The 17,656-nt window shown below is 39.2% G+C and overlaps 2 protein-coding genes and 1 pseudogene across 2 annotated transcripts; 2 read left to right on the top strand and 1 right to left on the bottom strand.

The window, feature by feature from the left end:
- Positions 1-83: 83 nt before the first annotated feature.
- Positions 84-6,433, top strand: LOC116716584 (von Willebrand factor A domain-containing protein 5B2-like; the record flags this gene model as incomplete). Its single annotated transcript, XM_032557416.1, is given in 11 exon segments — positions 84-162; positions 165-373; positions 463-497; positions 499-698; positions 1,099-1,323; positions 1,326-1,433; positions 1,524-1,661; positions 2,102-2,230; positions 2,687-2,792; positions 2,998-3,121; positions 5,006-6,433. Coding segments are annotated over 11 exon segments (2,115 nt in total), but the record flags the coding sequence as incomplete, so codon positions are not given.
- A 1,491-nt stretch (positions 6,434-7,924) lies between these two features.
- LOC116716595 (dol-P-Man:Man(5)GlcNAc(2)-PP-Dol alpha-1,3-mannosyltransferase-like) lies at positions 7,925-12,237 on the bottom strand. Its single transcript, XM_032557424.1, has 9 exons — positions 12,021-12,237; positions 10,736-10,835; positions 10,497-10,644; positions 10,220-10,380; positions 9,981-10,101; positions 9,678-9,883; positions 9,150-9,226; positions 8,699-8,843; positions 7,925-8,596 (listed from the first exon to the last, which is right to left on the bottom strand). Exons 1-9 carry the CDS (start codon positions 12,199-12,201, stop codon positions 8,425-8,427), a joined length of 1,311 nt encoding a protein of 436 aa, XP_032413315.1. The 5' UTR covers positions 12,202-12,237; the 3' UTR covers positions 7,925-8,424.
- Positions 12,238-13,874: 1,637 nt separating this feature from the next.
- LOC116716596 (mitochondrial ubiquitin ligase activator of nfkb 1-A-like) lies at positions 13,875-16,732 on the top strand (annotated as a pseudogene).
- Positions 16,733-17,656: the final 924 nt, after the last annotated feature.

Here is a 17,656-nt window from a genome sequence, read left to right on the forward strand (position 1 = left end):
ATCCACCGGCTTCCTGAGCTAACACGGTGCACATTATTTGTGGAGGCATTTGAAGGACCGGATTTATGGTAAATCATCACCAATTTAACCCGGAGTACACTCAGGAGCAGTACGTTCTCACTCACTGCTCCCTGAGCAGCGAGCGAAGTCTTCAGACACAGTCCCCATACACATTCATGCCTCAAGCTCTGACTCTGCAGGTGGGGGCTTTCTTTCTGATACCCATTCCTCTGGTCCAGTATTGGAAACAGGGTCTTTACCACAAGGCCTTGAGAGGATGGCTCCTCCAGAGCCATCATCCTTATCTCGCTGGGCGGACCCAGCATGGCAACAAAACCTTTCAGCGGACACTCCTGACAATGTTGCTAAAAAAGTGAGAATAAACGTTTTACCCATTGTTAAATTAGATTGATAGTTTAAACTTATTTTGGACTTCCTTCATTTTTGTTTTTGTGCCATCAGAATGGGCATCTGGATGGAGGCGACGAGTCTCGAAGAACAGAAAGCATTAGCTCGTTCTACAATGGCAGCAAGGAGTTTTTCATCACCACAGGGTGAACTGGAAATGCATCGCCTCCGGAGAGCTCTTGAGAGGGTCTCCTTTGACCAGACTCTTGGAGGACGATTGGATGAAAGTGAGGGAGAAACAAGGCCTTCATCAAGAGGGACAGTTTCCCACAGAAGCCTGTCTGACTCCAGTAAGAAAGAGTGCAAAAGATACTTTTCCTAATTCAGTTTCATCACATAGAGTTTAAACCAGATATCAATACACAACTTTTAAAAAGTCGTGTTTTTTTGTCTGAATATACAACATTAAATCATGTCAGATCTTTTCAGTGATCACTCCAAAACAATGAATATATTGACCTTAAGTCACCTTTTACTAACTTGGGCAGTATATTTTGGTTGATTGTCCATTTGACAGACCCATTTACACCCAAGGTTCATGGTCCTGACTGATATCTCGAGCTGTTTCTTTCATATTTACACACATTTCCTCATGATGCCATCTATTGTGTGAAGTACAATTGTCCATATTGTAGCAAAATATACACACAACCAGTGTTGAACAACCCTTTTCTCTTTTGGATCCTCCAGACGGACTCCTGTTTCCTGCTTCGCCCCTGGACTGGGACAGCCTCACTGACCCAGAGTATCTATTTACTGCTGCTCAGCCTGAAGATCCTCCCTCAGGTCAGTGTCGCTCCATCATTCATGGTCTGCTGAGTGGCAAACCTGTGTCCTGGGAGGTTACTGTGGACATGGGACATCTCTGGCCACCGGAAGACCAGGACACCACTGGAGTCAATGAATGTAGAATTGGTGGGACGATGTAGGAAAGCCATGGGAGGAGATCATTCACCACCTGACGGCTCGCTCAGTAATAAGGGACTTTGAAAAGCTGGCAGAAAAAGAGAGTGAAACTGGACATGGTGATGATCGTTACACACACTATCAATGTCATATTTATTTCCGTGGCAACAGAAATAAATGTGTTGTCACTTACATTTATTTCCATTCAGGGTCAGGTAAACGGTATCGCATGAAGGCTATTCAGACAAGCAAGCACTGTAACATCATATGCATGTACACAGCCTTCACCATTACCAATGGCAGCACAAGCAAAGGCTTGACTGAGAGCACAGACGTCCGAAACACAGGTATGTTATGAAGTTACACTGGCTATGAAAAGCTTCATGGTTTCACTTTTTGACAGTGTTGTTTGGACCAAATGTGCAACGCTTGAAGAAACAAACCCAAAAAGGCCTGCAGATGAAATTGTAGAGGGTTCTTCTACACATTGTTGGCTTTCTATCCCTGTTCACTTCAAAATTATGAGCCATCTTGCATTGGTCTATCAAATTAAATTTCACTGAACATTTTAGTGTTCAGTGGAATTGAACAGATATGGTAAAAATATGTGCACACGGGTGAGAGCACAAGGGAGAAACAACCTGTTTCTTTCTGAATTAGCATTTATGGGCAGACTTACTAAATAGACATGTTATAGGGTGATTAACTGTAAAAAGACGAGGATCGTGCTATAATTCAGACGGCAGATTGCTGGTTATGCTTTTGCTGTATTTTCCTGTTCATGTAGGAATTCATATGGGGAACAGGCAAACTTCTCAGCCTGGAGGTCGCAGGCAGGGGGTTTATTCTGCCGGTCTGGGAAGACGGCGGATCAGCGGCGAAAGTGAAGAGGCTGAAGACACCTGGAACTTTACAGGTAGACCACACCAAAAAGATACCAGCACCTACTTCTTTTAACCAAACTTTACATCAGTCTTTGAGTTTCTTTCAAATAGAGGTGTCACTTCTGTAAGCTTACATCTTGGAATATTAGTGAATATAGACAACAATGACGACACTCAAGGGACACTTCTCTTACTTCACAAAACCTTCAGTCTAGGAAAATCCAAAATACATACATTTTTAAAGGTCTTTATTTCCATTCAGCACTACAGTTGTATCTGTCCTTTTTAATTCTACCTCAACGCTAATGAGGCAAACTCATTTTAGTGTAATATTATCCTGCATGCTCAAAAAAACCCACAGAAAATACAGTATGAATTATTTTTAAAGTAAAATTCCATCACAACTATATATTTTAGAATATATCTAATATTCACACCATGTTTGAAACATTCTTGTTTAATGTTTTCCTTCAACGATCCTATCTCAGACGCAGGTGGATTCTGTTCCATGGCTACTGTAACAACAGGGATGTCGTGCAATCGTTCACAGCGCTCTATAGAGAGCAAGTCAATGGAGAGCTTCTTTAGTACCAGGTAAAGTTTATATTGTAATCTCTGTGAAACAATATGTAAAATTCAGTGTGAGATGGGTGATAGAGGACTCATAAATGTAGGCCCTAAATAGACTCCAGCACAACTAACATTCTAGGCACAAATATTTTGGTATCATTAATCATTTGCTGTTCAAGTCTCGTTTGTACTTGCATTATTTTCAAAGTAAATTTTTTGGGTTTTGCAGGTTCCAGCTGGGTCGACTCAGGTCCTCTATTTCATCCGGAAAACAGGTTCCCCTCAAATCTCACTGTCTATCAGCAGAGACCGACAAACAGCCAGAGAGTGAAACTCCAGACTACCAGCCCCTGGTGAGGTGGAACCACATTCAGCACAAGCCACAATATTTTGTTTTTATTTTTAAACATGGTGTAATTGATAATGTATTAATGGCATTACATTCACATTGTTCCATACCAGGGGTGTCAAACTCCAGTCCTCAAGGGCCACTGCCCTGCAACTTTTAGATGTGCCTCTGCTTCACCACATCTGAATAGAATAATTAGGTCATTAGCAAGGCTCTAGAGAACTGATCTACACAAGAAGGAGGTAATTAAGCCATTTCATTCCAGTGTTTTGTACCTGTGGCACATCTAAAAACTGCAGGACAGTTGCCCTGGAGGACTGGAGTTTGACACCCCTGATCTATGCTATTAGATACTACATACATGCTGAGCCAGAGACTGATACTCAGTGGTGTACATTTCTATTTCCATGAAAATAAACATTGCATTTCCATTGGGAAGTCAAGCATTGTGAGGTCCAGTGTGATGTTACTTACATTAAGTGAGGATTTTCAGAACCATGTCGTCTACTGGTGTTTATCTTCTTTGCTTTGTTGAGTCCAGTCAGTGCAATCATCTTCTCTATCAGGAAATGTTAGATCAGTTTGGGTCCATTGAGGAGCTATTGATTGTAGCTATTGACCTGACCTGTACTTGACTGGTCATCAAACGTGCCTGACCTGAACCCTGTAAAGAATCGGTGAACGATTGTCAAGAGGAAGATGGAAAACACAGGAAGTAAGGGTGCAAATCATTATCAATACCGGCTTTGTCAAGTTTGTCCACACAAATAAGGAATTTGACTGAAGGTTAAAGTCTAACTAGTTTGTGTCTAGGGTGTGGGGGGACTGCAGATGTATTTGCTACTTTATTTTTTACAAGCCCTAGATGGAGGGAAGATCAGTTCAGATTATTCTCTCTGCAGACCCAGGGGCGCTGCCAGGAATCTTGGGCTCCCTGACAAAATTTAAATTGGGCCCCCACATGCAGCTGCTGTTACAATTTTTGAGTCTTTTGAGGGACAAGTTAAATATATGAATATCTTGGTAATTTTTTTCCTTAATTTATTAGATGCTAGTGAAATGGAGGCAAACAGTAGTCTGTAGCTAAGCTAACTATGCTAAATGGTTGATAATCTCACACAGTCTACCCACCTCTCTTGGAGAAAAAACGGGTTATAAAGTGACACTCTTGCCTTTTTCTCTCTCTTTTTTTTTTTTGAAAACCTAACTTTATTATTTTTCTTAGCAGTATAGTAACAGCCAAATTCGTTCTTGTTTCCTACTGACTGCTGCTGAACACCTTCACCAACAAGCGCTCCAAGCAGGAACGAATCATTTCATGCAGATCCAGGGGGTTCAGGGCAAATATAGATGTGTGTTTTTTGGTCTGGCAGTGGGAACATTACATTTTTACTTCTAAAAACAATCTTCGAAAATACAATATGATAAATTTTGTAATTGACAGGGCCCCAATTTTTTTTTTTATTTCTATGAACAAAGAATAAATAAATAAATTGTGGAGGCCCCCTGTTGGTCAGGGGCCCTTAAAATTGTCATAACCTTTCCCCCCTATACGGCGCCCCCGTGCCGACCTAATCGTTTGTTGCAGTTTGAACCTGTCCTGATTTGTGGGTGAGAGCTAAACCTCATAGTGATGGATGTGCACACAACAGATTGAACAAGGCCAGTGTAAACAATGACCAGCTGCTCCTCTGGGAGGTTGTGCTCCTTGAGTTGCCCTTGAAAGTACAGTCTCTGCTGGGCCTTCTCGTCTCAGGGTTGCTGTTAAAGCAACCTTTGCGTCTTTTATGTCAAAATGAAAAGGATCCCAAGCCACGTATTGAGTGCATATTCTTAACAGTATGTCTTTTTCATTGGTTTTAACACTAATTTATGGTCCTTTTCTTAGGTGCATTTACAACTTGCATCAGGGGCTTTTCTCCTGACGGTGATGTACTCAGAGTGTGTCCAAATCCCCCTGGACCGCCTTAAGAGAGCATCACCTTACAGCCTTCACCGACGTAGCCTCAGCCCAGCTTTTCGCTGCACTTCTCCCAGCGCTCCCTCTTTGTCCACCTCTGCCAAGCCCCCAGGTGCTCCCACGATTCACCATGTCACCTTTTCTCCTTCCTCGTGCTCTCTGGCCAAACCGGGTGCTCCTCCCTTCCACCACACTCCAGTGGACAACCCTTTGATTTTGGAGTCGAGGCTTCTGCGAAAACATTTGTCGGACCGAGACCCTGTCACCTCTCCCCCTGATCTCCCGAGCTCTGAGGAGGGATCCTTGGAGCTGTCTACTGGTCCCTCTCACAGTCAAAGCCTTGGACAAGCAGACAGCGGCCGTGGTTCAGAGACTGATATATACGAGGGGACTTCAGCAGAGCTAGCAGACCTCCTGGGTAGCAGCCAGTTGGCTCAGGAAGATCTAGAAGGTTCCACCTGGGCCACCGCTGTAGCTCTGGCGTGGCTGGAGCACCGGTGTGCTGGCTACTTCATGGAGTGGGAGCTGGTGGCAGCAAAAGCAGATTTCTGGTTGCGCTGTCAGAAACTGCCAGAGGGAGTGGACCTTGCAGGGCTAAGAGGAGCAGCCAGACAGCTGTTTCTGCTGCTGCGCCACTGGGATGAAAACATCAAGTTCAACATGCTGTGTTATAACCCCAATAATATGTGAGACAGTCAGTTCAGAGGTACAAAAACAGATCCACAGTCATGTGGAAAAATTAGGACACCCCAACTATTTTTTAAATATTTTGGTTGATTTGTAATTAGCAAGAATTTTTGATAAAAATGTGTTTGTTTGTAAAATTTGTTTATAAGTAAACAAAAATGAAAATTGTTTTCCTTATTAAAGAAAGGAAATAAATGAGCAAAAAGTTAGAACACTCCACCCACTAGAAGCTAGTTTTTGCCCCTTTGACTGAAATGACTTCAGTTACTGCTTGTATCCACCTGCCAGTCTCTGACATTGCTCTGAGGAAAGTTTGTCCCACTCCTCACATTCAGCTGAGAGATGTTTGAGGGGTTTTAAGTCACTCCACAATGTCTCACAAAAATCTGATCTGGGCTTTGACTTTCCATTTCTTAATGGTCTTTGGTGAATTCACTGTTAATTTGGGGAGCACTGTCATTATGGAAGGACCGGTTCTGCTTCGTCTTTAGTTGAGTAAAACTTGTGCAGTCTCAAATTTGTGTTCACTCTCACTTCAACAGACAAGATCACACCAGATATAAATGACTGAGGTTTAAACTGGGCAAATCGCCTTGAAAATGTTGGCTAACAATGTTCCAGTCATTTGCACTTGATAAAAAGTAATAAATGTGAGACAGTCCTAATTCATTCCTAATCAGAAATAGCATTTTTTTTCATTTTGTATAAAATGTATATCTTTTCTCTTTTTAGTTTTATCTTATGTATATTACTTGAATTACCTGATATGAAATATCCAAATGTCCAAGCTCAATAGAAAGAGACATAGGCTATTGTAGGGTGTCTTACGTTTTTCACGACTGGATAACAAAAGCTGTACTTTATTAGTTGATACTGTAAATCAGTGCCAAATCCACCCCAATTTACAAAAGTGACCTTTTATTATAAATTTGCTTTATGCAAACACAGGAATGCCTTGACCATCTGAATAAGCTTTTCGTAGTTTAGACTGTAGCTTAAAGTCTATGTTATGTACACTATGCCAAACAAAGAATCAGTCAATGATTGTCATGTTGGCTATTAGATAAACTGATGAAAGTTTAGCTCACACAATCAACATAATAAAACAACATAATGGAAACTAAGCATTTGCTGTACTGTGTACAAAAGGAATAAAAGTTTTAATCTGTTTTATTTGTCTGGATTCAGTCAGTTCACATCTACAAAATAGTGCTCCAGCTTTCTCCCACAGACCAAAAATATTACTACTGGGGTACTTGGTATACTATTTGTCCTTATGTATGAGTGTGAGCAGAATAGATGCCTGCAGACCTGTCCAGGAAGAACCCCTCCTCTCATCCAATGAACGCTGGAACCAGACCAGGACCCCAGGGGTCCTTTGTGGATGACAGGACAGACAAAGGATGTATATTTATTTTTCTGGAAAATCTGGGCAAGCGTCATACTTTTTAAGACTGAACAGGAACCCTGTATTAAAATCCTGAAATCTTAAGTAAACATTTTTTATTTAAGTTTTAAGTTTGTATAAGTCTGAATATCTCTCATGTCCATTGATTTTGAGCGACTATTACAAAATGTGATACATTAGAACTCCTAATCAAACCACTCAGTGACCTCCCACTGGTAGATATTGCATATTTGAGTCATATAACCCTATTTCTTTAGAACATAGTATAATAGAATAGAATTTATTGATCCCAATCAGAACTCTCTTATTTGCTGACAAGCTACACCATCCAAGGTCTAAATATTACTAAATACAAATAGAACCATAAGCAATATAAATTTAACAATGTGATTCTGTAAGTAAATTAAATGACTAAATATAAAATTAAATAAAATAATGTATAGTAGGCTATTAGTACAAGAAAGGACTTTAAGTATGGCTTATATTAATTCTTGCAGTTACTACAAAACCAAGTGTGCAAGACGTTTGTGAATGCTTTAGTTCACCAAAAAGATGAGTTGACTGATGAGGACCACAGTCCTGTCTTCTTGCTTCACCAAAAAGATGGGTACAAAATGAAAAAGTCATAAACGCCAAGAAGCTAAATGATCAGCAATTTCCTTTTTAAAATAAAATTGACCTGAGACAAAACATTCATAGTTTTGTATCCTGAATAATGCAAATGTAATGTGATAATTATGAATACACACTGGTAATCATTACTGTTTAAGGTTTATTTGCAGTATTGCATAAAAAACAAACAAAAAAAAAACAATGCAGGCTTTCACCAAATATCAGATTCATGTTGATATGTAGTCGATTTAACACTTCTGAATCTACGGTTAGCTCTTTAGATCTTATCTTTAATCCATCACATTCTGTGCATGAACAAATTATTTCTAAGCATACATGATTTTCCCACAGCACTTGAAAACTTCCAATTGTGTAACAACAAAAAGACTCCTGAGAATTCATCCTTTCCGTTTTCATGTCTTTGACTGCAAGCCACAGCAGTGTGCACTAGCCGGGTACAGCAGCAGCTGAGCTTGAACGACAAAGCAGGAAACAAAGACAAGAAGCAACAAATGGCAACTTGTATCCACCTAGCAACAGTCTTTCACAGTGACTTCCCTCTGCAGGCCCTGTGCCGATGATAGAGAGGAGGATGACGGAGGTTACTCAGCATCCGATCAAACGTCCTGTCCCGTCAGGTTCAGTGACGCTTGTTCCCCTTATCAGTCGTGTGTTCTTTCTTTTCCGTCAGGGGTGGAGCCAGCCACAGACAGAGGAGGATGATGAGGTGACAGACATGGAGGGCTGCAGAGCTGCTCTTAGTCGAGGGATAGGTGTTCCATGAAAGCTCAATCAGTCCAAGAATCAGAACTCTGCACACCAGAATGAAACTCATCATTATCCTCATACAACTCCACCACAAATTTGGACTTCAGTGTCAAAGTAAAAGCTCTAATTTCAAGACTTGGCCTTACCTCAGCAGGTGGGCCAACTTCTTGACACCGCCACTCCACAGCAAGTAAGGCAGCGTGTGGAAGTACCACACGTAGAACTGGTAGTGCAATGAACGGCTGAAGCACATGCCGATGAAGTTAGATGTAAAGAGTATCAGCACTATCTGTGGCTCGCTGTTAAGGACTTAAACTACAAAGGAAATGATTATTAATTTCAGGTCTTTTAAAGTAAAAAATTAATTTCAAGTATAGTAGTTTGAACTGACTAAATTGTTAGTAATCGCTTTATTTAAGAGCTGTGAAAATAAAGGATTAGTAAAAGTAATGCTGGGCTTTGAATAATTTGCTAAGCTATAGAGGCTAACGAAAAAATATTAAAAATTTAACCACAACTTTTAGGTTCACAAGAAACACAAGCATGGGTATTTCTCATTAAAATAAAAATGTAAAAAAGATTTAAATGTAAGGATATGATCCACAGTGATGCTTTGAGCAGGGATTTTCCTCTTGCTTGGTTCTTTAAGAAGCTCAACTATGTTTTCTCCTGGTCTGAGAAAACAGAAATTGCAAGAAAATATTCTAAAAAAATATTTATATAACAGTTTGCTTTCTAAAAAAAACAGTACTTGAAAGTGAACTAAACATTGGACTACCATTCAGATCATTTAAATATTTAAGCAGCATCAAAATTCAGTGATACTGCATTATGCCTCAAAGATCCAAACACAGACTGATGAACATGTTAGAAATGTAAATAACATTAAAATGACCTCTATTCTAACATTGTGACACAAACATGAAGCTGTATCCGTATGAATGAACCCTGAATCTCAGTTTCTGCAGATCTTCTGCTGTTTTTCTGTGGGATTCATAGACTCATATTATGAAAGTTTATTGGTTTACAGGCAAACAAAACCCTAAAACAAAATCTGTTCAATCAAATCGTCTCTCCTGGTTTATCTTATCTCTGGAATTACAGCACATCCCAGGTGTGTCTCACCTCTTCCAGCGGCGGAGAGCGAAGAGCAGCAGAGTGAGGAGGTGAGCTGCCAGCAGGACCAAGTGGAAGTAGCGATTCAAGAAGAACCACTCTGGCAGGAAGCGCCAGTTCACCGTCCACTTGAACATGAACTGACGGCCCAGATCAAAGGCGCGGCTCAAATAGCCAACAGGATTGTTCAATAGGAAAGGCAAACCCAGGAGAAGCTACAGTAAGCAAAGAAAAATTTGGGATTATTGTTCCTGAAATATATAGACACTAGAAAGTCTGTGTTTCATGTTTTAAATTAAAAGGAGTGCTTACCTGTATGGCTGCACACACAGAAAGTTTAGGGATTGTTCTGATGAGGCCAAATTCCCACAAAAGGCAAAAAAGTAATCCAGGGGCAAAAAGAAGCACGTTCATTTTCACAGACACTGCTAAACTGTCAGAAAGAGGGAAAGATTAAGCTGTAATTTCATCACCTCACTTTATAAAGGAGTATGATACATTTGAATACTTTTAACGGTGAAGTCTTAAAATAAGTAATAGTTCACACTTGCCTGTACACGCCACAGCCCAGAGTCCAGTATCCATCCAGAAAGAGATTAGTGGCTGCAAACAGCAGCATCATGGCCACTGGATCATTAAAGAGACGCAGCACAAAGATGGAATGGATCCGATATGAGGCGCAGCACACAAAGAAGAACACATATGGCGGAACCTAGAAAAAAAATGTCAGAAGATGAAAAAAATACTTATTTGCTTTACTATTAAACTCCAGATGACAGACTAGAGTTTCAAGGCGTAACCAGAGTTTTTGCTAGAAACCCGACAGACCTTCTTGGTGCGGTTGTATATTCTGAAGACAAGCAGCAGCGTAACAAGATAGAACACTGCAAAAATGTACTGGCCGAGGCGGATGTTCATCCCATGGTTGGTAATGTAGTACAGAGCCGTGAAGATGTAGACAAAACCAGCAGGGTACCTAGAGTAACAGGAGGATCGATTTATCAACATGTTCTGAACTGAAAGGATCAGAGAAGGCTACAGCGCAAAATCGTCTGTGTAAAACTCACACCAAAGGGCCGGTGTCTCCTTTAAGCTGGGTGTAGTCATAGGTACCGTTGATGACCCCCTCCACCTCATCCATGTACGCCTTCCAGTCGATCTCTGTGTCTGCACAACGTGTCATATTCATTTATTATTATATAAAACTATTAGTATTACTAAATAACATTTTTCTTTCACTTTAGGAATGGCAATTTACAGATAATAATAATAATATTAACCTTTATTGACATTTAGCAACCATTTTGTGCTTTTATGACTGGAATGGGCTGCACAACAAATCCAACAGTTATTGTAATGCAACTGTGCCAAATATCTTTATCAAAATGGACTACCTTAATGCGAGACATAGCATCCTGGTATTTATCAAGTTCCATGCATTCACAAATATATATGTACCTATTTGGAGGGACTTTAAGTACAATTGGTTACCCATCACCTAAGGCCAAAATGCTAAATCTCACAAAGGTTCGAGGACATAATGTGAAGGAGTCAGGAAAATGTGAATGAATCCTAATCAAAATAATAGTAGTCACTATAAGAAATAGCAATTTTATGTATTTCTGGTGATGCAGCTCTGATTTCATGGTATCATGGCATTAATGTAGGGATTTAGAACAGCAACAATTAACCCTTCTGATATACAATACAGTTACAATATTATGTAGAACAGTGAATCTCATCTCTTTTGCCATTGCTTTTCCAGCAACAGCTACTCTGGTCTCATCACAGCCACTTTTTATGTTGAAATTAAGCAACACTTTGTGATTTGGGGGTAAAAAAGTATAATTAATTTTTACATTTTAAAATGGTTTTTAAATAAATAAAGGTTTATTTAAAATAAAACTCTCCAAACAACTAGATTGTTTCCAAAAACGTTGCAAATTCAAAACCTGATTTTACAACTTTTGCACAACCAAAAGCTCAGGATATCACACACTGCGAATGTTTCCATTGTATTTCGTGCAAATATTTCATTTTTACAACTATTTAGATAATCAGATTGTCATCACAAATACGCTTAAGAATCCATGCTATGAATGCACACTGCAAAATTCAAACAACTTACACACCATATATACAGCAAAACTAATAGTATGCTAAAATTATCATAAAATGTTACTTAAAACAGACATTTCCGTTTGACACTAAGACAGACAGACAGAGTGTGTAATCCAGTGACAGGTGTTAAGAGTTCAGTTAATGCTTTGCTAATGCTAGCCATTTAGCATCCGGACGCCTTCAGGAACACGACATCACACCGGAGCATGCTAACTAGCAGCGGCAACTTACATGCCACTTTCTGTATGACCCACAGGTTTATTCCAATTTCCAGGATCCACAGCACTGAAACCACCAGTAACGTATGTTCCGTCTTGAACAGGATCAAGTGCTTGTCCTGCCAAAGAGTGTGGAGTTTTCCCCACAGAGGGGACGGAGAGCTGGGGCTTTTTCTCCGCACACCTCCTGCCATGTCGGCGCTTAGAGGCGACGTGGAAGAGATGCCGTGCGCCAACATCTGTCACGTGACGACGCCGTTGTCTACGTGACGTGACACAGAAGTGTTAGCTTGACAACTTTAATTTTGTCCTTAAGGTAACAAAAAGTCTACTGTAACTTATGTGCTAGGTTATTTATAAACATGTGCTTGGATTATGTAAATGTTATGAGTCATATTGGTGCTTTACGTTACTTTAGAGTCATTAATTGCAAAGGTCAATGTTAGTTCCTGGCAGTGTTAGCATGCTAGCTAACTAGCAAAGCAATGTAGTGGGATTTAAAGTCAATAAATGCGGATGATAAAGCATGGGGAACAGACAGGCAGTCGAGACAAAACAATTACAAAATATACTGCAAACCAGTTCTCGAGGTTTTAGGCAGACAGTTTTACTGAATCTCAGAACTAACTTCGAGTCTGAAGCACTAATAACAGGTGTGGAGTTCACTGGCAATTTGTTCTGCAAAATCCCAGCACAGCTTCTGCTTTGAAGCGGTTCCCACTTCCTCACTGTGAGGAAGTTCCTACGGCAATTTAGAAAACCAGCAGGAAATGTCTGTGGTTATCTTTTTTTTATTTTCTCAAATGTAAACAAATTACGTTGCTTTGTTCTACATGAGTATTTTTTTAAATTCTTGCAGTGACTCCAATGTCCACTTGCTGTTTTTCTCATTAACTGCACTGATGTAACATGGATTGAAAACCCCTGATTAACACAATCACACTTAATTATATTGATGCAGTTATGGTAAAAGAATACTACACTTTTATTATCTTTTTTTTTGTTTTAGAATTGGGGTGGCAACAAATCCTCACAGCACAACCTTGAAGAAAATAGCACAGTTTCATGGTGTCATTGTATTTAAACAAGCATTGAAAAGAAATGTTAAGAATGTGACCGAAAGTTTCTTTTTGTAAGGGGCTTAAATTAAAAACAACTAAAATTATATTTTTTGTAATCGAGTGTTGGGCGGGGGGATGGACATCTTTTAAATGCCTGGCAATTCCAATTATAGCCAACACCATTTTGTTGTTTTTTGTCTGAAAGTTACTAAATATTGCCACAATGTCACTAAGTTCACAAGAATTGGTTGACTATTGTCAATCATGCGTTTGAGTACATCAGTCAGCTCTCTCTCATGGCAGAGCAAAAGAGGACAGTGAATAATTTTTGGATAAGATTGGTTTCTCCTGTAAGTATTGGCAGATCTCCAATCTTTGAACAACAATTTGTGCACCCATACATGTAAGCAAGAGAAAATTATTTGAACTTTCTTTCAACCAGTGGACCAGTAGGGCGCAACAACTCGTGGTGAAGGGTAGCATCATAGAAACAATATGTTGTGAAATCGTTGCAGCGTTAAAACAGTAATTTGATTATAGCAACCAGCCCATTTCTAGGCTCTAAAATAATATAAATCTAACAGCATGTGACCCACAACACACCCGCAGATTCTATTCTGTTATAGTGAATGGAAAAAGTAAATGGGAAAACAAATACACGTCCGAAAAACACAGATACAAAATATGTGTCCTTTTCTAAAAATGGCTGTACTATTTGTGAAACATATCAACAATGTCACTGTAAGTCTTGCTAGCCGTTCTCACATATTATATCTGGTTTCTTTTCTGGTTTCAGGGCTGTGGTAGGACGCCCAGAGAGAATGGAAGGGTTTCCTCTGACCTTTACAGAGGCAGTGTGCCTTGGTGCCAGCTTGAGCCTCTGGAGTCTTTTACTATCTATACAAAAGAAGTAGATTAACAGTTAAGAAACTTGAAGTAAGTTTTTTTTTTTTATATATATAAATATACTTATCCTGGAAATGTGTTCATCTAATGTCTGACTGCTTTTGTGCTTAAGAAGTGTTTGAACATTTGAGTTGTTGCTTGGAAGTGATCCAGGTTTTCTGAAGCTGCAGCATCTATTGTCAGCTCCTCATCACATGCAAGATTGACTAGTTTGAAATAAAATATAATCTTCATGTTGAAGTATGTTAAGCATAACAGCTGGTAATACTACAATAACTATTGGTAAAAAAAAGATAAAGATAAAAAAAAATACTTTTCTATACTTTTGTGGAAATTCACTGAAACTACAATGTTTGTTGGAAAGTTACACCAGTTAATTATTTAACTGTACTACATGCAAATCTGTGAATGTACCATGTAGTGCATATTTTACCAATTTATTTTCTTTCCAGAATGCTCCACACATTAGTATAGATGGAAAACTCAAAGACCTTTTGAAAGTTACTCCTGGAGGCTGCTTACAGTATGCTGTGGTTGAAGGTAATCAGAACTTCACTGTTTTGATACAGACGTGAACTGAATGCATTGTTTTAGTGCAGTGAAAGACATTTATGGCTCATATTTCCTGCTCTTGGATGTATGTGTCCACATGTAGGTACGGTAAAACCAGTGGATGAGCCTCTAACAAGCCATTTCAACAAAGACATTTCTGGTGTGTTGCAAAAATTTACAATTAAAGAGCACAGGCTAATATGGAGCAGCATTTCCCGCACATGGTGAGAGTCTGATATAAACACATATGAAATGTTTGGTGTTATATCAAGTTTCAAACTATTGTTTCATATGTTTTGAGATAGCATGTTTGCCATTTAAATGCCTTACAGATGTTCCTCCTATTGGATACTGGATACTTTCTCTGTGCACTATATAATAGGGCAGCTTGATAATGGAAAAAATATCACAATAATCTAGAATTATTCTGTAATGAGCTTGTAAAAAGTATCGCACTCACTGAACAGAGCTTTAGCTTGAACATGAAAATTTCCCTGATAGCGTTTTCTTTCCAGCTACAAAATGGCAGAAAGATGTTATTTACTAACCAACACTGCCAAAGAGAAACATTGTTTTTGTGATGTTGAGGAAAAGTTAAAACTGAATGAAACTGAATTATCTCTATATAAAGGACAGTTGAAGTCTATTTTCTAATTAGGTGACCTTTGATGGCATTTGATTTTACCAATGTACACCAAGATTTTTTTTATTGAAAACTGTATAATAATTTTTTCACTTCACAATTATGCAAAACTTTGTTTAATTATGACCTTACATTTGTAAACTCAATAATACCTAAAGTGCATGATATCATCACACATAGTTTAAAACTTTACATTTTATTTTTGCTAAGCAGAACCATGTTCCTTATCTTTGGCTCTGCTTTCTACAGGATGGACTCAGAACGCATCTTACACCAAAGAGTGAATATGGTGCCTTTTGCTTTGTTTGGATTAGACAAGGCTGCAGTCAAAGTTCAGTCTCCTCTGCAAGCAGATGGAATATACACAGAGGTCATCAATGAGAAATTTCACCAGCCCACTCTTAGTTTTGGAGAGCTTGTAGGAGTTTACTTCAGTGGAGAAAAGCCTAAAGGAGTCCTGGAGATTGAAGAAATGCTTAAGGTCGGTTTGTAGATGAATCTAACAAGTCTTACTTTAGATGTTTCATAGTTTTGATGCTTCTTACAAAGCAGATATTTCTGATGATAATCAAACTCTCTTATAGGTGGGTACGACTCTTACTGGCATCGGCGAGTTGACCCTAGACACAGACGGCACCGTGACTCTTCGTCCCCCTGATAATTCTCCATATTTCTTGAGCTTGACAGACTTTGAAAACCTGCGAAATGAAACTTGCAACATAGCTGTTTTTTGGAAGGTGCTAGTTGTTGTCTCGGCTTTGGCCGGGACAGCAGTGCTCTTCTGGGCCGGCCTACGATTCTACCGCACCTTTAAGGATCGCTGGGAGCGGACGCAGCATCCAGGGAGTTTGCCCGTCAGCAAGCTGAAGCCGCAAGACTGCGTGCCGAAAGAGCAAATGCAGAAGGTTCTGAAGAGGAAGACAACAATCAAATGGGGAATGTCTGTGTGATCTGTCTCAGTGAACCAAGGGACTGCATCCTGTTGGACTGTGCACACGTATGCTGCTGCTTCGCCTGCTACCAGGCCCTCCCACAAAGAACGTGCCCCATCTGTCGGCAGAACATTGCCCGGGTTCTGCCGTTTTATCAGCCTTAAGGCGCCTGTGTGACCATATACCTTCAGTGCACTAAAGCTCTACAATAAATCTGAAATAAAAAAGACTTTGGAAACGGTTTTTCACTAAGCGAGGTACAATGTTAAACTGTCACAAGAAAAAAGAAAAGTGTATGATATGTGCATTTTCTTGTAATAGAGAGTTTTATTTTTGGTAAATGTGCCTTATGAGAAAAAAAAAACACAAGGCTGCTGCTTTATCAGTGAGAGAACTGTATTATGTATGTTTGCTCAGAAAGGTTTGGTATTAGTCTTATTAAAGAGAAAAAGGCTTTAGTGTTGTAGTTTTAGTTTATGTACAGCTAAAAGAATGTTTTACATACTTACTTTACATCAAATTTAGTAAAGCATCACTCTGGCAAGTATTTATAAGAGGGCAAAATGCTGTCATAATTAACACTTGGGAAGGAGGTGACTAATTTATTAAAGCATATAAAATTTGAAAACTTGTTAGACAAAGCGAATAAAATATTTAAGCAATCTGAAGCCTCAGAGGGCTTGAAAATGACTCTTAGAACCTATTTATTGGCTGGTGTTTGCAAAGCCCATACTGGAGTGACATTTATTTTAATGCTGATTGTATCCCTAAGAGAAGAGAAATGGAAGACAATGGATGTTCTGTGGTATACACTATGGTTGTTTTCATAGGGAAATTTATTGGTATGTTTGATGTTTGAACTTTTAAAATAGAGAAGGGCTTTAGAAAGGTTTCAATATTTCACTTATTTGAAATAAAGTACACTGTACTTTATTTAGATATTTCATCCCATTAAAAACAGTGATATCACTTGGAAATAAAGGAGTAGCCTAATGCAAAAAGACTTACCAGCCAACCAATTAGACTCATTTCCAGTTATCGTACCAGAGCAGACCTAGTTTTGGCTCTTTGAACTGCCTTAAATCTAACTTGCGTTGGTTTAAGAAGATATTAGAACATTGCTTTGAGATTTTGATCCACATTGACAACATCGCTTCGTACAGCTGCTGGTGAAGTTGTGGCTTCAACAACCATGATGCAAACCTCTTCTTCCACCACATCCTAAAGTTAATCTACCGGACCGACTGTGAAGACCATTGGTGTTCAGTGAACTGACTTTCATATAAAAATTACAGCTTGACATAATTCACTGGAAGAGCATTTAAACTACGTACTCTTAGTACGCAACTGTTGGATAACATTTAAAATTTTTCATTATGCAGTCCCCCAGCTGTATTCCACCCTGGGCAGAAAGCCACATTGTACATATGAAAAATCACACCACTGCTTATATTAACCCACAACATAAAATAACCTAGACATTTAGATGATAGATGACAAGATATATACATACTTTGAGTCTGACCCATCATGCTTTTAAGTATAAGTTTTTACA

This window comes from Xiphophorus hellerii, unplaced genomic scaffold (assembly GCF_003331165.1).
Source record: "Xiphophorus hellerii strain 12219 unplaced genomic scaffold, Xiphophorus_hellerii-4.1 PGA_scaffold_72__1_contigs__length_338794, whole genome shotgun sequence".
Taxonomy (NCBI): Eukaryota; Metazoa; Chordata; class Actinopteri; order Cyprinodontiformes; family Poeciliidae; genus Xiphophorus; species Xiphophorus hellerii.

Excerpts from the sequence above, each read along its gene's own strand:
- LOC116716595 (XM_032557424.1), bottom strand. The coding sequence starts at position 12,201 with ATGGCAGGAGGTGTGCGGAGAAAAAGCCCCAGCTCTCCGTCCCCTCTG. Across the intron at positions 10,102-10,219 it reads CTGGGCTGTGGCGTGTACAG|TTTAGCAGTGTCTGTGAAAA; the intron begins GCAAGTGTGAAC and ends TCTTTCTGACAG. Across the intron at positions 9,884-9,980 it reads CTGTGTGTGCAGCCATACAG|CTTCTCCTGGGTTTGCCTTT; the intron begins GTAAGCACTCCT and ends TGCTTACTGTAG.